The 25,537-nt window shown below is 38.3% G+C and overlaps 2 protein-coding genes across 16 annotated transcripts in view; one reads left to right on the forward strand and one right to left on the reverse strand.

Moving 5' to 3' along the window:
• The first annotated feature begins 3,071 nt into the window (after positions 1 to 3,071).
• Positions 3,072 to 25,537, forward strand: part of TASP1 (taspase 1) — a 230,584-nt gene continuing 208,118 nt past the window's right edge. For all 15 annotated transcript variants that reach the window (XR_009048367.1, XR_009048368.1, XM_057701502.1 and 12 more), the window contains exons 1-4: positions 3,072 to 3,108; positions 9,840 to 10,058; positions 15,162 to 15,229; positions 16,951 to 17,019. Coding sequence is in view for 13 of the 15 variants with exons in the window: in XM_057701502.1 (XP_057557485.1) it covers positions 9,914 to 10,058; positions 15,162 to 15,229; positions 16,951 to 17,019 (282 nt within the window). In the remaining 2 variants the exon portion in view is untranslated. The remainder of the gene's footprint in view (positions 3,109 to 9,839; positions 10,059 to 15,161; positions 15,230 to 16,950; positions 17,020 to 25,537) is intronic.
• Positions 13,857 to 15,084, reverse strand: LOC130832751 (procathepsin L-like). The gene has a single exon (XM_057701509.1). The coding sequence runs from the start codon at positions 14,938 to 14,940 to the stop codon at positions 14,053 to 14,055; it is 888 nt and encodes a 295-aa protein (XP_057557492.1). The 5' UTR covers positions 14,941 to 15,084; the 3' UTR covers positions 13,857 to 14,052.

Below are 25,537 nucleotides of genomic sequence, written 5' to 3' on the forward strand. Positions count from 1 at the left end.
AGCGTAAGGCCTCCAATATATTCCTCACATTACAGCCAGCACGTCCTTCCACTTTATGATCCCTTAGTGATGAGCGACACAGAGCTCCCAGCAGTCAGCCTTTTGCAGGTCTTTGTGGTTTTGCATGTGCTGTTCTCTCTGCTTGAAATGCTTGTCTCTTCTTCCCTGACTCTTCCTTTCCTCTTCTTGTACTTTCTCAGATACTTTTACATGTTACATCTGTTATAGTCAAGTACTAAGCGCGTACTCATTGGGCTTATGATTATACAATGCCAATATGAGAAATATTTTACATGCATGACATTAATCATTCTCGAACAATCCCATGAAGTACATATTGCTATTTCCATTTTCTGGATAAGAAAAATAAAGTTAGGAAAGGTTATGTTGTTTGTTCAATATTAGGCATCTAGTAAATGGCACATCTAGGAGATAGACCCAGGTTTTATTTGATTTCAAAGTCCCTCCAAATAGCTACTATCATTTACAGACTAAATTTGTAATAATTTTATCAGCAGTTATCTGGCTTTTTGGTCTCAGGACAACTTTGTGCTCCTAAAAGTACTCATGAATGCTCCGGATATTTTGTTTATGTGGGTTATACTTATTGATATTAACTATATTAAAAATTAGACAAAATGTAAAACAATATTTTTTGCTTAAAAATAAAAATAAATCCATTGAGTGTTAATAACAATACCGTATTTTGATAAATGACCGTATTTTCTGAAAACAAACAAAAAAAGGTAGAGATGAAAGTGTTATCTTTGGCATTACTGCAAATCTCTTTATGTCTGGCTAAAAGAAGCCAGCTGTATTCCCCTTTCTGCCTCTCCATTCAACTTGATGTGATATGTTGTATTGGTTGAAGTATATAAAGAAAATCCAGCCTCCCACAGTTTAAGCTGAAAAAAGAAAGGATATTTTACTGGCTTTATCAGATAATTCTCTTTTTTGATAGTACACCAAAACTGGACAAGTGATGGTTTTTAAAAATTTAGTTGCAATATGGAGTTTAAAATCCTATCTATAAATTTTTGCACCTTTTACACTCACAGAAGAATGAAAATAGAAAGGTAAATAAACATCTTAGTATTGTTATGAAATAATAGTTTCATACTAATGAACCCCTGACATGTTTTGAGGACCCCACATGTGTGGACAACACTGAGAACTGCTACAATATATCTGTGTGTGTCTATACATAGACACACATATGTATGTACACGTAAGATCTGAAATGTACATTACCTGAGGACAGGTTGGCCTCTTTTGTCCTGTGGCTGGTACAGCTGTTTCTTGCCGAAGTCACCTTTGGGACTGGGTGTGCTTGGCTTTGGAATTGACTGGTCACTGACCTCTCTGGTCCTCCAATCCTTTCAAGCCTTTGCATCCTCAGCACCTCTCATGTATAATGTGTAAGGTCTAATTATCTGTTTAATACTTGAATGCCTATATTATACAGAATTTATTTTCCAATTATACAGTACCAATTTACGTTTCAAATTTTATTAATAGTTACTCCAAGAGCAAACCGGACATTTTTGGTTTACTTAATACTGTATGTCATTTATTTGAGAAAGAAGTTTGATCCTCTGTATATTTTATAGTAACAACCCTGTGCTTAATGGGGGTTTTATTTCTTTTTAAAGTAACATTTATTGGTCACTTACTATGGGCCTGATACTTTTCTAAGTACTTCACATACTTTAACTTATTTATTCCACAGAACAACTCTATGAGGGATACTATTATTATGCTCATTTTACAAGTGAGGAAACTGAGTCACAGAAAGATTAAGTAACTTGTTCAGGGTGATGCAACTGGTTGGTGGCAGGGCTGAGATATGAACACAGATTCTTTTGGTTCTAGAATCCTTGCTCTTAACCATTGCACCACCTCTGTCAATCCTGACTCAAACACTGTTCTTTTCTTATTTAAACCACTTAGTTTAAGATAGGGTCCTACATTCCCTTTTAAATCTAAAATTCTGTTTTTATAGATAACTTTCACAATAGAACTTTTTGTTTTATTTTTGTTCATAGAGAAGAATGTTAGCAGAAAATACGTTGAGAATATGAAAATTAATAAATTGGATTTGGAATTACTAGCCGTTGAGAAGTCTTTTCTCTTACCTAGGAATCCCAGGGGAATGAGTTCTGCGGTCTCACTCCCATACTGGCCCCAAACTGCCTTCCTGACTCTTGTTCTTGATCTTCTGGGGGCACTCCTTCCACCACCCTCCCCACTCCACCTCTACAACTAGGCTAAAGAGAAAGTCAGTCTACAGTTTAGGGGTTCTCAAATCTTAGATGCGTCTGAGTCACTTGGACGGCTTGTTAAAGCAGATTGTTGGGTCCCCAAACCAAAGTTTCTGATTGAGCAAGTCTGGGGTGAGGCCTAAGAATTCACATTTCTGGTAAGAGTCCAGGTGATGCTGAGGCTGCTCACCTGGGGACCACGCTTTGAAAACTATCCATAACTACTCCTTTCAATCTCTGCTTCCCAAGACAGGTTTAATGGTTACATGGTAAAGGATTCACGTGAATAGCTACAAGGAAACATTAAAGAGATTACGTTACTAAGTCTTGGTCTTAGATGCTAGATGGTAAAAGAAAGGTCACCCACACTTTCGTTCTCCCCAGGGCAAGGATAGCCCCTACCTCCCACATGTAATCCACGTAGAACTCGTTTTCCCTAGTGTATGAGGGTGGGGGGGCCGCAAGGACTGAATGAAATTAAGCTCTTAAGCGACACCTCAATAAATGACTAGTTTAATTTCACTTCGCATCACATCGCTAGTCTGCCAACCACTCAGATAAGACGATCACATCCTTCCGGCTCATTAAGAGGCGGGGTGAGGAGAGAGAGGCAACGGCGTCCGCGCAGCCCACAGCGAGGCTCCAGGTGGTGTCCTCGCGGCACCTCTGCGGCCAGGTGACCCACTCCGGAGCAGAAGGCGGAGACAGAGCAGGGTGTGGGCGTCTGCTTCCGGCCACGTGGTCATGCCCATGACCAATGGAAAAGCTTGGCGTCACCCTCGCTTCCTCACCCTGGCAACGGGTGGGTGACTACTTCCGGTGCTGTGAGGGCTCGGGGCTGACGCGGGTGAGTGTCCCTCTCTCTCACGCTGTCCGCGCCGCTGCCGCCGCCGGGCGCTGCCTCTGTCCGGGCGCCTCACGCTCGCTGGGACGTCCTCTCCGGGGCCGGGAGCGGGCGGCGCGCAGGATGCCCCTTGCCGGGGGCGGTGCTGGAGGAAGAGACCCGGGACGTCCCTCGTCCCCGAGTCTCAGTCGCGCGTGGGGCCCGCGCCGGCCCCCTCCCAGCCGCTGCAGCTTGGCGGCTTCATTCCCTCCGCGGGGAAGGGACTGTCTGTGTGTGGGGAGGGAGTCCTTGCAGTCCTTCACCCACTTTGCAGTCTCGGGCCGCGGTTTCTCCGAGTTCGAAGCTCGTAGAGACCGGAGGGTGTGCGCCCTGGTCCTGCGTGGCCGGTGGGGGCAGAGCAGCCCTAGAGTGAGATAGAGGCCTGGTTAGAGTCCCGCGGGCCGTTAGCACTTACTGCTCAGGTGGAGGAGAAGGAAGAGGAAAGGACCAAGAAGATGCAGAAGGAGCAACTGGAGAGGAGGGTGGAAAACAGGAACAGGGGGTGCCCTGGAAATAGAGGGCATCGTGTTTCCGGAAGGAGGGAGTTCAACTTGATTCGTCTCTGTAGGGGAGGGGAATGAAAGGTATTTTGGGGACCACGTGACTGAGATCATTGTATACTAAGCTAAGGAATTTTCATACACTTGGGAGTTTAATAATTTGCTTTTTTTTGTTTAAATAAAGCTTACCCCCCACTTATAAAAAGCAGTGCATGCTTATTAAAGAATGTCTGGAAAATGAAGAAATATTTAAAAAGAGATCATTTGTGGGTCCACCAGACAAGCCTTTTGATTTCTTTCCTTCTTTTTTCTTTTCTTTCCTTTTTTTTGGGGGGGGGGGAGGGGGGTATGCTGTGCACCTTGTGGGATCTTAGTTCCCTGGCCAGGTATTGAACCCCAGTCCTCAGCAGTGAGAGCGCAAAGTCCCAACCAGTGGACCGCCAGGGAACTCTCTACTTTTTTAAAAATAGCATATTCTTAACCTACTTAGGATCACAGTGTATGTATAAAATATGATTTTAACTGAAAAGCATGTGTTGTACATTGTGTCTAGTGCATGGATTATTTTGGAGATATAATTCATAAAATTCTAGCCTTTTAAATTTAAATTTCAGTGGTTTTTAGTATATTCACAAACTTGTGCACGGGTCATCACTGTCTGATTGGGTAACATTTTCATCACCTCCAAAAGAAACTGTACCCATTGTAGCCACTCCCCAGTTGATCTCCCCTCCCCTTGTGCCGCCAGCCCCTGGCAACAGCTAATCTACTTTGTATCTATGGATTTTCTTAATCTGGACACTTCATGTAAATGGAGCCATATAATATGTGGCTTTTTATGGCCTGCCTTCTTTAACTTAGCATAATGTTTTCAAGATACATCCTGTGTTGTATTATATATCAGTACTTCACTCCTTTTTTATGGCTGAGTAATATTCCATTATATAACTATGCCACAGTTTGTGTATCCATCGGTTAGTGGACATTTGAATTGTTTCCACTTTTTGACTATTATGAATAATTCTGCTATAAACATCCATGTACAAGTTTTTGTGTGGATGTGTGTGTTCAGTTTTCTTAGATATATACCTAGGAGTGGAATTGCTGTGTCACATGGTAACTGTTTAACTTTTTGAGGGACTGCCAGATGTTTTCCAGGGTGGCCTGCACAAGCAGCATATGATGGTTCTGATTTCTCCATATCTTTGCTAAAACTTATCGTCTGTCTTTTTGATTATAGCCATTCCATTGGCTGTGAAATGGTATCTTGTGGTTTTGATTTGCATTTCCCTGATGTCTGATAATGTTGAGTATCTTTTCTCTGTGCTTATTGGCCCTTTGTATATCTTTGGAGAAATGTCTATTTAATTCGTTTGCCCATTTTTAAATTGAATTAAAATTTTTTTAAAGAAATTTTAAAGTTGTATGAGTTCTTTGTATAGTCTGGACACAAGTCCTTTATCAGATATATGATTTGCAATATTTCTTCCATTTTTTCCCATTTTGTGGGGTGTTTTTTCACTTTCTTGAATGGTGTCCTTTGAAGTTCAAAAGTTTAAATTTTGGTGCAGTCTAATTTGTCTGGATTTTTTTATTTGTTTGTTTTGTTTGTTTTCTTTTTGGTTGTTTGCACTTTTGGTGTTGTGTTAAACCACTGCCAAATCCAAGATCATGAAAATTTATTCCTATTTTTTTTTCGGAAGAGCTTTATATAGTTTTAGCTCTTACATTTAGGTTTTGATCTATGTAGAGTTAATTTTTGTATATGGTGTGAGGTAGGGGTCCAACTCTATTCTTTTGCATGTGGCTGTTCAGTTTTACCAGCACCATTTGTTGAAAAGACTATCCTTTTTCCATTGAATGGCCTCGGCACACTTTTCAAAAACCAATTGGCCATAAATACATAGATTATTGTTTTCGTAGCTATTTCTCTATGTTGGGTATTTAAGTCGTTACCAGATTTTTGTTTTTCTAAATTATCCTATGTTAAATACAGCATAAAAGGCATAAAACCTTTTCTGTATTTAAAATTATTTTGGTAGAAAGTGTTCTCAGAAGTGGAATTACTGGTTCAAAGATGAAATAAGTGTGTTATGGAGCTCATTTAATGAGGCATTAAACCTTCAATCTCATGATGTTAAGAGCAACAAAATGCTTCTTTATTCATCAGTTGCTATAGCTTAAGGGCTGGATTTCTCTAAAAGCCTTTCTCTGTAAGATGAATGCATTCCATGACTTCCTCCTTCAACTGGTTCTGAAAGACTAAGTAAATCTAGAATGAAAAACTTCAACACCAGAGGCAAACAGGACATTTGGTAGTGTTCTAAATGGCTTAAAGGAAAAAAAAAGTGTCATCACATGCAGTAGGAAAATGAAACAATCTTTGAGAGGAATAGGGTCAAGATTGAGACCTTAAATCAGTGCCATGAAAATCCCTGAAGCGAAAACAAAGTTTTATTCAGAGTCTCTCTTCTGGCCTTGATAATCAAGTTAATTTACATTCATCTTGGTCCCAGAAACAGCAAACTTAAATCTTCTCTTTTTAGTAAATAGTACCCAGCTTTAAAAAAATTCAAATATGAAATGTTATTAGGAGAAAATCAAGTTTCCCTTTCACCCTTGCCCCTCCCTCTTCTCCAGTCTCCCAATACTCTTTAGAGGAATCCATGGTACTATTATTTGTGTCTATATAGACTAGTTCATATATAGAGTATCTCTGGAGAGAGGGTATATACAAAATTATACATTTTAAGGCTCTTGATACTTTCTGACACACTCCTTTTCAAAATGGTTACATCAGTTTATGATGGCAGTACAGTGCTAGTTAGATTTTTTTCTTTCTTTTTTTTTCTTTCTTTGATTAGTCTTTTTTTAATATTGAATATCCAGTTTATATTTCCTTTCTTATATTGCCTGCTCATGTCTTTTGGCATGATATTTGTCTTGATTGGCATTGTCCTTTATAAGATTTATTTTGGCAGCCTTTCGTAGATGGTTGTTTTATGACAGACTGGATTTGGAGAGAAGTTAATATGCTTTTTGTAACACTTATGCTAAGAAGTATGTGAGCTGAACAATGGTCAAGGCAGTATGGAAAAGGAGGTTAAATCTTTGAGAAGAAATCTATAAAATTTGGAAAGTGGGCGCAGTCCATTTGACTACAAGGTGAGTTAGAAAAGAATGGTGCTATTAGAAGTAAGGAGTAATGTAGAAAGAACTAGATTTCTGGGAAAGATGAATTTGTTTTGGGTAGGCTAAGAGTGAGGAGGACCATTGTGGAGCTATCCAGGAGACTTATGGCTAGAGCTTAAGAGACAGAGATGAAGAGTTAGGAATCATCTGATTTACTGAGGGGATAGTTTTGAAAGATTGGTAGTAGATAAAGTTGCTGAAGGAGACATTTGCGAGTAAGCCTATGGCCAGGCTATTGGGGAGTCAGGCAAGAGGACAGTGCTGGAAGGGGTCAGAGGGGCCACACAGAGCAGGATAATAGACTGGAATGCTTGCCAAGGAGAACAGGGGATCTAGAGAATCAAAGGTTGCAAGCAGAAGACTTAGAAGAGGCCATTAGGTTTGGTAACTTGGGGAAGATACATCTTGCCTGTAAAGGTACAATTTATGGAAAGGAGGAAGTACTCCCCCCCCAACAGTTTTATTAAAATATAATTCATTTATCATATAATTAATTGCCCATGTTAAGTGTACAATTCTGTGGTATTTAGTATACTCAGAATTGTGCAACCATGACCACAATCAATTTTAGAACATTTTTATTGCCCCCCCCAAAGAAATCCTGCCCCCAATAGTAGTCACTCGTCAATTCCCCTCTTGCACTTGTTGAGTTGTGTTAATATATGCTGCTACTAGCAATGTATGAAAACTCCCATTTCTCTATATCCTCAAAACATGATGTTATCTTACTTTTGTTTGTTTGTTTGCTAGTCCAAGTTAAAAAACCATATGTGAGTGTAGTTTTATTTTGTATTTTTCTTTTGAGTGAGATTTAGCATCTTTTGATCTGTTAAACTGTTATATAATTTTTCTGTAAACTGGGATTTGTCCACTTACCCCCCCCCCCCCGTTTTTTTTTCTTTTTTGAGACATTTGTTGGAATTCTGTTAGGAAGGTCAGACTTTTAATGGGTTCTGAGTTAAACAAAAACTGATGTTGGAGTAGAAATTGCTTCATTTCTAATTGAATTAAAAATATTCCAGTAACCACTGGGAGTTGGAGGCCAGAGTTGTACATTGGATAGCCTTTCTACTTGAGTTCCTTTCCCAGTCCTGCAGAACTTTGGGGCCAGCATTTTTGGAGGAGTTTATCGAGATGACATGGTTTGCTAAATAAAAAAAATTTCAGATTGTCTCTGAGGGATGGTAGATTGCTCAAGAAATTGCATATTAATTCATCTTCCACATTTTATTTTTTTCAGACAAGCTTGAGAAGCAGTGTTTTTAAATCTCTCACGTATATTAAGAATGCCCATTACATCAAGCCTTATTCATTATAAAATGTAGATGTTCTAATTTGTTATTCATGAAAAAAATGCATCTGATGACAGTGAGTCAGAGTAAGTTTTATAACTCATACTGCTTGGATGTGTTTTCATTTGAACTGAAGCTTTGAATTTTCCAAAGCCTGAGTTTTTGCACAACTATATTTGTGGGACAAGTGGGCCCAAGCTCATTTCATGGCTAGGCCAAACCTTGTGGCCTGTATAGACTGGCAGATGAACTGCTAAGCATTTAAATTGACTTCTTCAACTGACACAGGAATAAATAATAACCTATCTCAGAGAAATAACCAAAGCCAAATAAAGGTAATTGAAGCAGATCCTTGTGAAGTCATTGGAAGAAAATCCATCCTCAGAGAGATAGCTACCACCATAAAACAAAAACAAAAAGAGACATTTTAATCCACTGTTATTTAATTAACCTCAGGACTCTTTTGTAATCAAAATTTATGAATATATGTTAACATTTTAATACAGCAGCATAAATATATGATTTAAAATTATTTGTCCTTTAAATGAAATGATATATAATAAAAATTAAATGGACTCTTTTTAACCAGGAATTAAAGGAAGTTAAAATACCATATTGCAGTGCTTCACAGACCATCTCTGATGTGAAGGACCAACCTAAAAAATTTTTTCCCATCCATTGATGACCATTTCTTTTGTAAAATGCGAAAAACAAAACAAAACACCACAAAACCTCAAAACAAAACAGAAATATGGAACTGTGAATGAAAGATAAAAGTAAAAGCTTATATTTTTATTAGATGTAGCAGATAAAATTGTTTCAAAAATGTAATTATAAACAAAACATGAGGAAATAGAAAAGAATTACAAAAACTGTATACATTGTTTATTGAAAATGTGCATGTAAAGCAATTAGTATATGAATAAAATAATAACCTGTTGCAGACTTGTAATAAGCACTGGTCTGCAGACCACACTTTAAGTAACACTGTTCTTTTGGACTAGTTGACTAAGTCACTTTTTATGTTACCATTTATGTTTTCTCTTGGAAAAGACATGTCTTAAGAGGTTCTTCACAAGCAGACGTAAACCTGTATGTTGCTTCATTTCTTTAAGCAACCAGCAATCTATAGCTCTTATATGTTCTCACCACACACACAAAATTGTAATTATGTGAGGTGATGGAGCAACCTTGTTGTGGCAGTCATGTTGCAGTATATGCGTGTATCAGATCATCATGTTGTACCCCCTTAAACTTATACATTGGTGTATGTCAATTATATCTCAATGAAGCTGGAGAAAAAAATAAGCAGCAACCTCGGTTTTATATCAAGGCTTAGTGATGTTGCCAGCATTGCCTGTGGTTCTAGAACGTCCCAGAGGTTATTAGCATTTGGTTTGGAGTGAGTAGAAAGTGATATTGAAGTTACATTGAGGTTTTCTTTAATGTAGATAAAATGAAAGATAAAATATCTTTGGACTCAATATGAAGTCTTTTTTCAACAGTTCTTTTGTTTATGTGACTTCAAGCAAGTGCTGTCAGTGGACAGAGAGATTTAAATTCTAACCTTTTTATATTCTTTGTGTTACCCAGTTAAATAACTTTAAAATTAGGTTTTTTTTTTTTGAAAGTTATCTGTGTACAAATTTGTATAAGTTACATGTATGTTAGTGGAAAGAAGTGCATACTATCTTTGCCTGTTTTCCTTTAGGGTAATTCCTCTCGTGCAATTACTTTTGGATGGAAGTATGCTCTTTTCCCAGTAGAAGATGGTAATCTTGGAGAATGACCATGGAGAAGGGGATGAGTTCTGGAGAAGGGCTGCCTTCCAGATCATCTCAGGTTTCGGCTGTTAAAATAACGGCTAAAGAGTTGGAAACAAAGCAGCCCCATAAAGAGAAGCGAGGGGGCTTCGTGTTGGTGCATGCAGGTAAGCTCTAAGTGGGTGAGTTGGGAAATAATGTTTTTTTCCCTTGCCTTGAAGTGCACCAGGAATTGAATTTCATATCTGGAGGAGGCAAACTGCCAGAGGAGCTGGAACCAAAGAGATTGACTTTGATAGAGTGAGGGCCTCCCCCTAGCTCCCCACTTGGAAGATCTTATAATGACGGCTCTTCCTTTGTCTCCTTCACTCACCTACTCTATTATTTACTTTTACCCCATATAATAGATATATTTAGGTATTGTTAAAACCAGACAAAGTAATTATTTAAACTCTTGTTTGTGTTTTTAAAAATAATGCTGCTGAAAAAATTTTATTGACCCCATTTTTGACTTTGTCCATCTTAGAGTATAATTTATTCAGTCTTAGAGGTAGTTTGCCTTCTTAATATTATAAATGAGGAACCTTAAAACTAGAGAGATTAAGTGGTTTCAGCCACATGGCTAGTTCGTACAAGAGCCAGGCTGAGAAACCCTTAAGTGGGCCCTTAAGTTGCAGTCTCTAGTGCTTTTGGTATTCCATCGGCCTGTAGTCTCTACTTCAGAGGACCTTGAAGAGAGACACAGCCAAGTTCAACCTGACTCCGCATCATTGAAGTGTCTAGAGTTTTCAACCAGTGCAGCCCTGCCCAGGTCTTCCCCCCATCCCCCGCCTCCCCCATTTTTTTCTTTAGTCGTTTTTATTTGCCTGCATTCAGAGTCTAAAGTTCATGGCCTCTGTGAAGGAAGAAGGAATGGCTAGGTCTCCTTTTAACTTTCCTCAGACAGTCAAGCAGGATGGGAATGCGATTAGCTTTGCTATGGGGTGAGGAGTGGATGTCTTCTTGTCAAACTGGTATTCTGCCTGGTCATTAACTTTTAGGTCTATCTAAACTGCACAGAAGCCTTATAGAATCGAATCCACAAGAATCTAAAAAAACAAAATGAAACAAAAAACCAGGCTCAGTTTCCTTTTCTTTCAAATGATTTTTCAGAGAAATGAGGTAAATTAATAGAAACAACTCAGATTCCTAGTCCAGTGTTCTTTCTAGTGCACCATGGTGGTGGTGCATCTTTCATAGTATCCAGTGAGTTATTCTCTTCAGAATGAGTATTTGAAAAATGTGCAAGAAAGCCCTGAGCGAGTTCCCTGGTGGCGCAGTGGTTAAGAATCTGCCTGCCAATGCAGGTGACGTGAGTTCAAGCCCTGGTCTGGGAAGTTCCCACATGCCACGGAGCAGCTAAGCCTGTGCGCCACAACTATTGAGCCTGAGCTCTAGAGCCCCCGAGCCACAACTACTGAGCCCTCATGCTGCAACTACTGAAGCCTGTGCACCTACAGCCTGTGCTCCACAACAAGAGAAGCCACCTCAATGAGAAGCATGCGCACTGCAACAAAGAGTAGCCCCTGCTCACCACAACTAGAGAAAGCCCGTGGCAGCAACGAAGACCCAGCACAGCCAATAAAAACTATAAATTAAAAAAAAAAAAGAAGAAGGCCTGAGATGTGTAACAAGCAACAACATGGAGCTTTTGATTACTTGGAAGGATTGCCTTCTATAACAGTCATTGTGGCCTCCCCACGTCTCAGACACACACCTGATGGCAGTGGTTCTTAGGAGAAGTTGGTGCCAGGGGCCAGCCAGCTGTAATAGGAGAAAATCTGGGTTATGGCAGGAAATTGTGTGGATGAAGGGTGACCTTCCCCTTCTAAATTATCTGAAGTTCAAGTAGAGTGATTGATTATGCAGCATTGTATATCTTATACATTTAAGGGGCAAAATTTCAATTCCAGTATAGAGATTATAAACCTTTTTCTTTTTAAGCACTGAAGGAGACTTGCCGAACTTTTAGTCATTTGTAGTAGATTCTTGCTTTTTCCCAGATCTGTATACTACCTATACTTTTACCTAATATTAAAAAAAAAACTAAACATATTTTTAACCTTAAAACTTTAAAGATGAAACTTGTCTTTAATTCAATGGAGTGTTGGTATCACTTGCATGAAGAGGGAATAATTTAAACAGTGCAAAAATAGCCAGTGTGATTACATTTTAGCTAGATCCTGTTGCTTGTCAATAATTTAGATCCTAAACTTACCTTTCCTTTGTTAAGTAGAGGAATTAGTGTGTTAATCAGGTATTAAAGATCTCCTGGAGCCGGGCTGAGATGGTTTCCCTATTCTAAGTAGAGGCTTGATATGTTAATACCATTAGTGCTGTTATCCACACACTAAAGTTATCTATTGGGCTTTGGTATCCCATGTTTTGGGAAACACTGCTGAAAGACTGGGGCCTGAGATCTAAGACAACAGACCTGGGATCATTTATTAGAGAACCATGGAGAGAGTCCTGTTAAGTATTGGCACAGGTTCTGTGAAGTTTCAGAGTTAGCTTGAGAAATGGGACTAGCATTTGTTTGTGTGATGGATTCGTGTTGTTTGGGCATCTTTTCTGCTCTCTTGGGTCCCTTAACCATAGCTTCTTGGGCCAGTTCCTTCTCTGCCTTGAAGAAATGTGGGTTAAGTTCGTGTCATAGTCTGGAGTCTCACAGGAGGAGCCCTGAGGCTTAGGAGTGTAATTCTTTAAAGAAACCTTGGCTACTTTGGATCCCTCTGGGGCCCAGCAGGGGGCTGGGAGTGGGGGTTGAGGGGGAGGTTCAGAAAAAGTTAAAGAACTTTGATTAAGGGCTCTTGTCTTGGTTTCTTTCCTGTTTAGATTATTCTCAAATCTCTAACTAAGCAAGTATTAATACTTTTAGGGAAACAAATGTCAGAGCAATTCTCTTGAGGAAGTTTCTGGGTGTTTGATTAAGAGATAGGGACCACCAGGATTTCTAATAGGCAGTTGTGAATATTGCCATCAATGAGATTTCAGAGACACCCTGAGCTACATTCCAGGGGTGAGAGGATGGAATAGTTTGGTTAGGAATGGTGATGTTGGTGATGGTTGTGGACAGTTGGAATATAACACCCCTTAACTTTAAGTGTTATTTAGAAACTACCTAGTTTTCTGAAGTTACTCTTAAGAATTCTGGCAGAGACTTTCCAAAGATTCATAGAGAGGAACTCTGAGGGACTCTGTCCTTGACACTGTCTGGGTTATCAACTCCAGCCAGAAAACTCCTAACTTTGGAGAAATTTTTGAAAGGAGGAGAGGTGACCTTGGCGAAGCCTCTTTGAGGACATAAGCTATTTTTGGTGCCTCTGGTAGGAAAATAGCTTTTGAAAGAGGAGATAAGGCATGGTATTAAAAAGGCTTATGGTGTAGAAAGAAGCTGTTAGATTTTTAGGATTGCATGCACTTGGGACAATTGTTTTATTGTCATTAGGAGAGTGTCAGTTTGTATGAGCTATTTACATAATATAAGCAAGGTCTCTGATCTCTTTTTTTAAAGATAAATTTGTTTATTTACTTATTGGCTGTTTTGGGTCTTCGTTGCTGCACATGGGCTTTCTCTAGAGTTGCAGTGAGTGGGGGGTTTCTCTTTGTTGTGGTGTGCGGGCTCCTCATTGCCGTGGCTTCTCTTGTGGAGCACAGGCTCTAAGCACGTGGGCTTCAGTAGTTGCAGCTTCCGGGCTTACTTGCTCCGCTGCATGTGAGATCTTCCTGGAGCAGGGATCGAACCTGTGTCCCCTGCATTGGCAGGCAGATTCTTAACCACTGTGCCACCTAGGAAGCCCTCTGATATCCTTTTTTTTTTTTTTTACGTATTGAATCAAAATTTGTTGTAAAAGGTAAAGTTTTATATATCCTTTTAAAAAATGAAAATTCAAAAGTCTTAGAGTTAAGCAACGAGTCTTCAACATTAGAAAGCTATTTATAACAGTAATTAAAGTAGTGATAACATTTTATCCTTATAAAAATGTCACAGAATTCAAATCACAACTTGGATCCTCAATGATTCAAGTGTTTTATCTTATACAATAAGGGTTTGGTCAGTTGTAAGATAAAATTCCTCCAGATATGCTGTCCTCAAGTCCTCTCTTATCACCATCCATCAGCTCACACAATGGGATAGCTGGCTGCTGTGGCAATTCCACAATGGTTGTTCTGGTCTTTGGCCATTTTTATATAGCCATTCCAGCCCCATTCTGGACCCCAGCTGTTCTTGACAATCCAAAATTTATTGTTTTTTGAATCTGTTCCTTCAAAACCATAGCCAACCACCAAAACACCATGATCCAGATCTTTGCTGCTGCAGTCTGGATCGTGATAAACATCTGATTTATAGAACTGGAAGGATGTATGGCCTGCATCAATAGTAACAGAGATGGGCCCCACAGTTGCCACTGCCTTCATAAGGGCCTTCTCCCGCTGAGGGATGTCCACAAAGCCAGTGTCATTGGCAGCAGAACAGTTGGGCTTATAGCTACAGCTGTTTGTTTCCCTTCCAAGATATGGATAGGATTCCTCTGACTCCAGGCCTCCGTTGCCCTTAACATACTGGAAGGCATTATCCATTAGGCCACCATTGCAACCCTCATCGCCTTGAGGCCGAGAGCAGTCTACCAGATTCTGCTCACTCAGTGAAACAAGTTTGCCAGTTTTCCGCAACATCTGTCCTTCAAGGGCACCAGTGGCACTAAAGGCCCAACAAGAACCACAGTGACCCTGATGCTTCACAGGAGTTACGTAGCCTTTCTGAGTCCAATCCACAGATTTGGGGACTTCAAGAAAGAGAGGTTCAGTGAACACTTTCCCCTTCCCCTTCTTGTGTTTCTGGTTTTGAAAGCCATTCATCATCTGCCTAAATTCTTCATCGGTCATGTCACCAAAGGCATGCATTGCCATGGTGAAGCCATGCTTCCCTTGGCTGTACTCCTGATTGTGCGGGTCAACCATTCTCACATTCTTCTCCCACACTGCTCTCCTCCATCCTTCTTCATTCATGCCATGTAGTCTCCTGTGTGTTGTCTTCCACTGGTGCCAGAGTGCATCTAAACTTTTATCAAGTTTTGGAGCAGTGGAGGCTATTCCCAAGCAAAGGGCAGTCAACAAGAGTGAAGGATTCACGTTTCAAAAACCTCTCCAGAGGTCGCCCGGGCCGAAGGTTCTCCCCTCTGATATCTTAATGATAGTTAACAATTGATTATTTTTGTTTTTCACTACAGGTGCAGGTTATCATTCTGAATCCAAAGCCAAGGAATATAAACATGTATGCAAACGAGCTTGTCAGAAGGTATGAAGAGAATGTATGCTGTCTGATTGATTGAAACATTTTGGCTTTGACCATAAAGCAGCTTTACCTTGAAATTCAAAATTTTAAGGTTTGATTTATAAGACAGTCTTTGGTTTGGACCACAAAATAGTTTTCCTCGTATTTGTGGGGTCTTTGTTTTGTTTTGTGTTTTTTATTCTCCGAATCATGTTTAGATCTTTTCCTTCCTTTCCCAGATCAAAGTATGTATTTTTGGAATTGTGGGCACATAATCATATATCTTTTAATCTTTGCAATGGCGTTGAGCTCTATAGAAGGAGCCGGGAAAACAGCTCAAAGGCAGCCAACGTGTCTTTCTATGAAGGGAAGAAAAAAGTAACAAAAAATTAAAGTGGGTGTTTTCCTTAGGGAGATTATCCTGTACTTTTTCTTTCTGTTTTTCATCACGTAGTTTGTATCATAGCAGATTCATTGTCATTCCTGAGTTTAACTTCGCCCTTGTACTCAGTTGTGCTTTTTTTGTTTGTTTGTTTTTTGTCTTTGGTTTTTGAGGTTTTGCTAAATTGTTGAATACTTAATGTGGAGGCAGGAATGGACTCAGAAGAAATATTGTTTGTTTTTATTTTGATCCTGACTGTATACTCTTGTAGGCAAACCTTCCATTACTTTTTATGCAAATAGAATGTTAATTGGACATTGCATATCAAGTAAATAGGGGTCTCTCTCAGCTCTTTTCATTTGTATTTACATACCATTTAAAGAAGATTATACTTTATTAGAGAGCCAAGAATTTTCTTATGAATGAAATCTCGTAAATGAATAAAAATATTTTGTTGTTACAGGGATTTCATTGTTTTTTAAAAAAATTTATAATAAAGGATATTCTTTAAGCTATTTTATATTATTTTATCTTATTTTTCAAAGTATGAAATCTTTTTGTTATCTGAAAAGAAATGGTTTACTTTTATAGGAATATAGTTCTGTGTATAATACATTTAGAGTGTGTAACCAGCCTCAATTTATATAACAAATGAACTTCTTAAAAGTTTTATGAGGAATACAGTTCTTAGTTTTTGATCTTTGTTAACTAAATCAGAGCTTCAATAGTTTATTTAAAAATCAGTCCTCCTTCTCTTCTTTCCTGTCACCTAAGAAGCAAAGTGATTTTAGTGACCTTTACTCTCTATAGATTATATTGCAAAAGAATATAGTATGTTTATCTCAATGTAAAATACCTTATAGAGTCAAAAATGCTTTTGTCAAATGTATGATTCTGTCTAAGGATTCGGAAATGCCTCTGTGATTGAGAGTCACTATTTTTTAATAGTTAGGGGTAGAGAGAGTAGTAATGGTGGGAGGAGAAATTGTTAGCTTAGTCTGTATAAAGTATGAATTCAAATTTCAAAATGGAATTCGTATAATTTCTATGGGTTTGTAAACTGCCCTGTGATGAATGAAGCCCTTTCACTTACTAAGTTCCTTGCATGTTGTGTTTAGTGGCTAAATTTTCTTCATTGTCTTAATTTGAATAATAATAAGTGAGCTACATCATAACTTATTCTGAACAATTGCTTATTTTGAATCTAAGTAGTTTATGTCTTGAAGTATGGAATGGAGCTCTTGTGATCAATTTTTATGAACTCTAAATGTCTCCTGCACTTCTTTAAGCCTTTGGAAAATTTCTGGGTGTGTTTGAGAAGTTGTGGTTTTGCAATGAATAATCTCGCACCTTGGTTTCATAGGCAATTGAAAAGCTACAGGCTGGTGCTCTTGCGACAGATGCAGTGACTGCAGCCTTGGTGGAACTTGAGGTATTTTTCTCTATTTGTTTCATTTAAAATATTTGTGAGTTTATATTCGTTATTCTTAAATGACACGAAACTGTTGTTTAGTCAACCATCAATTATATGACCTGTGTTTCCCAACAATATTAACAAGGTATGAAGAAGCCTGTGATTTTGTTAGGTTGTTCTCACTGGAGACTTCTCTGAGTAAGGTAAAAAAGTTTGTTAAATTCATTTTCTTCCTCCGGTTTTGTGAGATTCATGAATACAAGTTACTGCTGATTGGATGCTTGAATTTCCTTCATGTTTTCAGAAGCAAAATTCCTGAAGTTAACACCTCCTCAAAGTAATATATGTTCTGTTGTTTAGAAAACAAAACATTCCAACTGTCCAGAAGTGTCCAAAGTGGAAGGGGAAGTTTCCTCACAAGTTTAGCAGTTGGATATATATCCTGAAGCTGTGCTGTGTGAGGCGTGTCTTGTCCACTGTGATTGTTAGCTTGGTCTCTGGTTGACTGCGGACATTGAGGAATTCAGTGAGGAGGCCCTCAAGTTCCCTGTAATCCTTGCTAGTCCAGAGTGAGCGTCTCTCAATTCTCTTAATCTGGAACCCTGAGGGTGAGTTTGTCCAGGGGGTATTGAGGGCTTCAGAAGACTGACCTACGTTGCTCAAATTTAGAGAAGATATTAGTGTATGTCAGTTTAGAGGAACAAATAGTCTTTTGCTTGAGAATATTACTAGGGGAATCAGATAAGACATGAAGATAAAACAGGGATGAGTTTGAGGGAGGAGGTGATAGAGTAGACCATCCCAAGTTGACTGGATTAGGCCCTCACATCAGGGCACCTACCCTGACATGCCAGGCCTTACTTTTACCTGTGACGATTGCTCAGGAGTTTACCAAAAGTCCTAGCCGTGTTTTCTGTATATTCCCCTGTTAATTGCAGAGTTGCGCTTTTGATCGTGCTTTGTACATTGTACCCTCTCTTAATACTTTGGGTTTGGTCCTAGGGTATGTAGTCAAGGAAGGTGAATATATATGGTGGGCACCAGTTCCACTGTAGTTTGGTCCCTAATGCATCTGACTTGGGGATATGTGGTCTCCTCCTATTGAGTGTGATATATTTTATACCAGCTCTACCAATCAGTAGCCACGAGCCCCTGGGCACCTCATAGCCTCTCCTTGACTCAGTTTACCTATTTATAATATGGGGATGATAATTTCTACTTTACAGAGCTGTGAAGATTGAGTTAACATTTGATAATCAGAACAGTATGAGGCACATGGTAAGCACCTTATAACTTTAACAATTATTACTATTGTGAGGTGCTTTGGAAATGATATATGTGAGGTGAATATGGTAACTCTACATTGTCAAAGGAAGGTTAATTATATATTGTGGATAAAAGGGGAAAAGTGATGCAAAGAAGAAGATTGATGTGCTTACTACCGAATCTTACCTTTACTCAAAACACACACACAAGGAAAGCTTCATCTAACTTAATTCAATTATTAATTGCAAATTACTCTTCTTTGTGTAGAAGACGATGTCCTGAGGTTACAGGTGCATGGAACCCGTGTGGGTCTGGGGAAAGAAGATTAATGAATAGCTGGGTATATATTGTACCATAATGGCAACTATGAATACAATTCTTTTCATCTTAGAATAACTTTAATTTTCTCAAGTCCTACTTATATCATGCCCAATATTTCATTACATTTTTCCCCATGATGAATCAATCCTACGTTTGAAGAGTTTACTTATGTATACTTAAAAATGATTTAAAATATTTTGAAATGAGTTACGTGTGAGTGTTTTATAGTTTTGAATGATGATCTGTATTTTTTGAGGGTGTATATGAAGGTTTTTTTTTAAAAAACAAATGTGTTCTGTTATTTTGATTGGACTATATTGTATGGCCTGAGTGAGTTTAGTGTACTTTCCTCCCTTTAATTATTAAGTTTGGGGAAGACTTTCAATGAATGATCTTTAAAAATTCATTTTTATGTGGGATCTTTGATTGAAATATATGTTAGTAGTTTAAAGGTTAAGGCTATACTAACTGGAGGAATTTGCCTGAATCTTAAGAATTATGTTGGAAGTCATGCATATACTGCCCCCTGCAGTTCCAGTCACCTTGCATAATTGGGATGCATCACCTTTGAATAGGGTGAAGTCTTCAAATAAAGAGTTTAATCGGAGAGGTATTGTAATAGTTTGAGTCAATGGAAAGATATATAAAAATTGGATTCTTATATTTTCTGTACTTAGAGAAATATAAGTAACAATATTAAGTCCTTTCAGCCAACTGAAAATTCCCAGAGAGTCTGATTTATACTGTGTTATGTTTAATTTGAGAGTAACCCCTTACCTTTAGTTTTGATCAATCTATTTAGTACAGCTAAGTTTTGTCCTGATTATCAAATAGATATGGGCAATCATCATACCTTTGTCTTATGACTTTGGGATATACTTTTTGACTTAAAAAAACCCCATACTTTTTAAACTTGTTTGTTACATTATTACTGCGGCAGATAACTAAAATTGGTTTGAGTTTCTTGAGGACTTTACTAACTGTGGATTGAAATGACTGAAATGGTTTAATGGTCCTTATTGGCTAGAAGTGGTATCTGGCCTTGTATTTTGAAAAAAGATGAAAATTTGCATTTACCCAAACAGTGAAAAGTACACTGACCTCAACTTGATGCCACTGAGGAGGAAGAGACAAGGTGAAAGAAAAGAAAATTTATAATAGAAAAAAATGTGTTTTGGTGGCTTCTGTAACTTGTACAGGCCACCTAGACAAATCATTTTTGAGCTTTTCTTGGAATCTCATTCCCTTGTGTACTTTCATTTTTCTCATCCGCCAGGACAGACAAGTGGTGTCATCCTAAGACTACAGTTTCTGGGCACCAGAGGAAGTGTTCTCTTCATTTAAATGGGGGGGGGTGGTGAGTGCGTTAAGTTCCTGCCTATTAAACTGACTAGCTTACCCCTTGGGGTTTTGGGAGGGAAGATGGCCACTTGTATGAGAGGCTTTCTGCAGTGTGGAGATGAAAATGAGATGACGCCAAAGTGTGTTTTGGTTATCTTCAAAATGTGGTGAAGGAGATGGAAAGGTCAGTTTTATAAATCGTAGTTTAGTAATTTATTGTTAAACTGATTTGGTCCCATTGTGTCATTTAACTATTTATAGTTCTTTTGAGACTCTTTTTATAACTGATGGGAAAGGGACTTCTATCAACCTTGATTTCCCTCACAGCAGAGAAGATATATTTGTGAAGCAATTTGATCTTCGCATCTAGGTCTGTGCATTTGGAAGACAGTTGCTTTCATGCCTGCTTTTGAAATAGTTTTGATTCGGGTAGCACAGTTGATTTTAAATTCTAGACCATAATTTCGCACATTTCACATGGTAGCTTCTGATATGAATTTCTTCTGTGAGAAAATTGGGTGTAGATTTGGGTGAGTCATGATGCCACTGCTACAGTAGAGTGCTTCATAGATTCTGACAGAAAAGGAACTCATAAAATAATTACTCAAGGGCCTTCTGCACATCAATATATATATATTTTAAAAGCACTAAGATGTGCTTCAGAAAGTTCTAAAAAGGAATAATAGGTGAAATATGACTGACATACTTTTCAGAGGTTATTTGCAGTCTTGTGAGGCAACTGATGAATCTGGCTGGCTGGCTGGTGTATCCTTTGAGAGATTTTGGTTAATTCATTTTGAAAATTGATTATTTTGGTAGCGAGAATACTATGCATTAACAGTAGTGATAGGGCTTTTAAATTTCATGTAGTGACGTAGATTGCACAGGCTCCCTTGTTAAAAAATGTTTTGTTGAACTTACGTTATTCTAAGTGGACCCTGCTGTTCTTTTGTTGACTTGATTCATTCTTTTAAGTCTTCCTATGGTTAGGGGAGATGGTAATTCGTGGTCAAAACTTGTTTACTGTCCAAATGCTTTAGCATTTAAAGGGCAGATTATATTGGGTACGAGTTTTTATGTCTGTTTGCTAAAAATGCTCCATTGTCTGTGGATCTCTATATAATCCAATATAATGCTTGTGTATAAACTCTAGAAAATCCTATAAGAAGTAACTTCTTATCCAGATGGCTGATAGTTTGGGGTGTGAGAGAAAAAAAGTAGGTATTTGCGTTATTGTATATTTATATTATTATATGTGACATTGTTTTGCATTTATCTGACCTCTACATCCTGAGATGTAGAGCCAGCTCTGCATGCATTTCTATAAAGCAAGGATCTCCAGAATGTCATCACCATTGACTAGTCTGTTGTTGGTGGACCACAGACCAGGCCTCTGTGCAGCTGCAGGATTAGGCCACACCCCCTTCCCTTGGCCTTATACTTCTGGCTGGAATTGTTTGTGTGCCTCAGGGGAAGAGAGAGCACCTAAGGCCTGCCAGCCCTTGGGATGTTTAGTGGTCATGAAGATGGAGTGGCTTGCTGATGGCACAGGGACATATCTAGGATGAGAGGGAACATTGGGAAGGTCTGATATAACCCCCTTTCTCTCACCAAGCCTGTAGCAAATTCGCTTGCGGGGTTTCTTTCTGATTAGATGCTTAACCACACCTGCTCTCTATCCCACTTCAGTGTTTGGTTTTTGTTGCAAAAAAGTTGGGGTGACTGCTTTACAGTTGTTTATGTTTATTTGAGAGGTTAAAAATTATGTAAATAAATGAGTATCTTCATTCTTCTGCACATTCTTTTGTTTTGCAGAAATCATCTTTTCATATGCAGAGGGTAGCTGAGTATTTCAGTGATTCCTTGCTTCCTCCTCCTCTTCCCTCCCCAGTAGGGCTGAACACATTGGAAAGACAGCTCAATGCATTTAGCTCACATATATACAAGTGCCCATTAACCATGTGACTGAGGAGTCTAATTTTAGACCTACTACCCTGAAAGTCTCATTTTTCTCTTCCATTGACAATATCTTTTAGTCTCTGAAATGGGGGGGGAAGGGGATCCTGTTTTTATGCATGTGAAACAAGGAGTTTTACCTTTGCTGCTTTGTAGCACTTAATATGTTTTCATTGCATGAAATTTGGATTTTGACTTTGGATGCTCTTTTTACTTTTTTTTTTCCCCCAACTCAGTATCATTGATTATTTCGGTCAGAGACCCTATTTTGCTATCTGTTTAGCAGTATTTCCAGGGGTGCTTCAGTATTTCTGTGTATTCCAGCTGTTTATAGAGTCTTTATGTTTCTCTGCATTTTTTGTTTTATTTTTTGAGGTGTACACACACAGTTACACTTCATGGAGTTGCATCCAGCCAAGTGTCCATGTTCTTCTTGTGAAGAGGCAGAGAAAAATCACCTCTCCCAAGAATTTCCACCTTCTGACCAAGGGAAATGTGTCCTGAAGAGCTGTACGCAGATGGGAGGCAACTTGTTTGCTTGTTCTGCTGCTAGAGCATTGATTTAATTAGAAGACAGGCTGTGGGTGGCCAAGTGCAGACAAAGAAGCACCAGACAGAGCCCAGTTAGCCTGGGACAGTAAAAGTAAGTTACACTCTTTTTAAAACACTTTTTTTGAGTACTAATGCTGATTCTTGCCTTTAGTACTAAGGGGCAACTTGTAACTTACTGTTTGTGTTTACACGTTAGGTGCATCTGTTCTTTTTCTAAGACCCTAGAAATTAAACGTGCTCTCTAGCACAAAGTACCTGCTTAATTAAGGGAAAGCAGTGATTTTTTTCTTTTAATTTTTTTAGAATAAAAAGAAAACTGAATCAGTTACTACATTCCAGATTAATTTTTACACTGCATCAAAACCATGTATTAGTTTTTGGCCAAGTCAAAACACTTAAGTACAGAGCTTATTATGTTACAGAGCTTTGTACTGATGGGAATAGGGAAACAGTTTCACTTTTTTCTAGCCATTTCTCCATGAGCTGTGTGGACCTTATCAAATGAATTCATCTTGGCTGAGTCTTGTAGAAGATACGGTCCAAGACCAGACTTAGCAGTTCCTAAGGAGCTTGTAGCTTTATGTATGAGCCCTTGTTTTGCTCTGGGAGTTACTACTCTCCAAGAATATACTGCATTTTAGAACTCAGCTTTGAGCTATATTTGGTAGTGTGGTGGAATGGGTGGTAATTCTGTGTGTTGGTTATGTGGCAGCAATTTAGACTTTTGGATTGAGTGTAAAATGTCTTCTAAATTAATAGAGATATTAAATTTATTGGCCCTTGGATTTATAGTGCTGTGATTATTGAGTCATTTTGTATGTGTGTGTTGGGTAGGTGTGTGTGTGTTTGGATCTTTATCACTTGGGGCATCAGTTTTATAATCTAACATCTGTTGTTTTTTGCTTTTTTGCTTTTGGTAATGAGCGGCTAGGCTAAGAAGATTTTTCTGTGTTCAGCAAAATCACAGGCTAATATGATGAAGGTCAATCTGAAAGACTGCCTTTGACTTTAAGTTTTTGTCTGTCTCTCAAATATAGGACTTTATTCAGAATCTGGAAAGGAATGAGGAAGAAACTCGAGTTATATAATTTTTAGGAACTTCATCAAGATTATATCTCAAATCCTGCTGCAAAGCAGAACAAAGCATTACTTCCTTTTTTCCCCCATTCATTCTCTCTGTCTGCCTGCCATCTAATTTTTAGAGTACAGCAGACTTTACCTAAGTGTTAGAATAATGAAGGATTGCATCTCACTGTAGTAGAGCAAACAGCTTAAAATTGAATGCTGGGCATCCCAGTTGAGAACAGCGCTTTGGCCATTCCCACTGCCAGGAAGTTTTTACTGGCAGTCATTCCCACTCAGGGTCCAGCCTCCTGCACGGTATACTCATTTCCTGACAGTTCATGACATGCGTATAACATAGGGTATCAACACTGTAATACTTACTAGGCTTCTCAGAAAATTCTGAGTGGGGAATTTATTTTTGTTTTCTTCTTTTGGAGTATGTGCAGGTGTTAACATTTTCTAGTGGGTTGGAAGTCTTTTAAATAAAAAGCATAGTTATACGTTACTACTTATAAGTTAGTGACATCCCTCTCGCCCCTCCAATCTACCATGTTCTCACTTCACATTTGATAGAAGGATGGTTTACGTTATAATTCCATGTCTGTTAGGTTCTTTTTGAGTGATATTTCTACATTATTGTCAACGTGGCTAAAAGGTGTAATTATTTAGGTTGAAGGGAAGTACAAGTAGATGCCAGATTTGGCTTTGCTAGAGAAACAGCTACATTTGTCTTTTCTATTGTAGCTCATGTGGAAAGGACAATTTCAGGTACTGTGTGTGCTAACCTCTTCCTGGACATTGTAAAGAATCCAACTAAAACAAAGTTTAAAACTATTTCAGATGTGCAGGTCTATGGAAGCCAATATTTTATTTTAGAGATTTGTGTTATGTTTGACAAGTAACCGTGTTATGTTTGACAAGTAACTCTTTGTACTGTAATTCTTTCAATTAAAGAAAAAGCCATGATAATAAACTGCTGTGATGTCATTTTTCTGCTTACTTATGTGTTTATTTGCAAATTAGACAGGTTAGTAGTGAGTGGAAAGGAGGTAAATACAGGTAGGCAGTGCTTTTTTATTAAAATGCTTTTAATAATAAAGTAGAGAAAAAATGTGGTTCTGTTTTTTGGCAGAATATTGTATGCCAGATCAGCAAATGCTCTAACGCACAAAAGCAGTGTTTGTTGCATTTATTCTGACATTCCGAGAAGAACTTGAATGCTGCAAGAAAATCATTAAAAAGTCTTATTTCTTAATACATATGCTGTTGTGTGTTAGTTTTTTTTTTTTTTTAAACATAAAGTATGTTTTCTGTATGTGTGTGTAACTGAACAGTTAAAAAAATGAACTGTCACAGATACTAAAACTGGGTATTCAACATACTGTATTTGACTCAACTGTTCACAGAGTGTGGTGCACACAAATGTTCTCTCAACTTACATCCAGGATGGCTAAAATATTACTTTAACACATGTTAAAAGTGGAGCCCTGTTACTATTTGGCTAGATATGATTCCGGGCTGTCTGAGCTGAGTAATTTCCTCAGGCATTCCTACTTTGATCAACCACAGCACGAACTTTTAGCATGTCTGTAAAGCATTCAGTGCATCTGTAAATATGTCCTGAGGTAGAAAGAAAAGAGAGAATGCCAAAAAAGAAAGAATACTTTCTGTCATTAAGGAGAAGTTGTAGAATGAAAATGGAAAGTTTTTGTTTCCCTGGGAACTCTTTTTAGATAATTGAGCCTCTGATGTCTGAGTATGCCCTGTGGCTCTGTATTAATGAATAAAAGATAATTCATTTGGGCCTAGTAAAAATGTTTTCTAACTCTGCTGAAATGTATTGGTTAGGGTTCATTAATTCTTAAACTCTACAGTCTTTATTAGTGTAATATTAATTGGCTAAAAACTTAAACAATAGCATGTATCTCAGTAAATCATGTCCTAATTGTTTATACCTAGTATTTGGGTGAAAATATTCTTATATAAGCCTGTTTTAGAGAATAACTCTAAAGGACAGGCAGCACCACTGCAGAAA

The sequence above is a fragment of the Hippopotamus amphibius genome, chromosome 12 (genome assembly GCF_030028045.1).
Source record: "Hippopotamus amphibius kiboko isolate mHipAmp2 chromosome 12, mHipAmp2.hap2, whole genome shotgun sequence".
NCBI classification, from domain to species: domain Eukaryota; kingdom Metazoa; phylum Chordata; class Mammalia; order Artiodactyla; family Hippopotamidae; genus Hippopotamus; species Hippopotamus amphibius.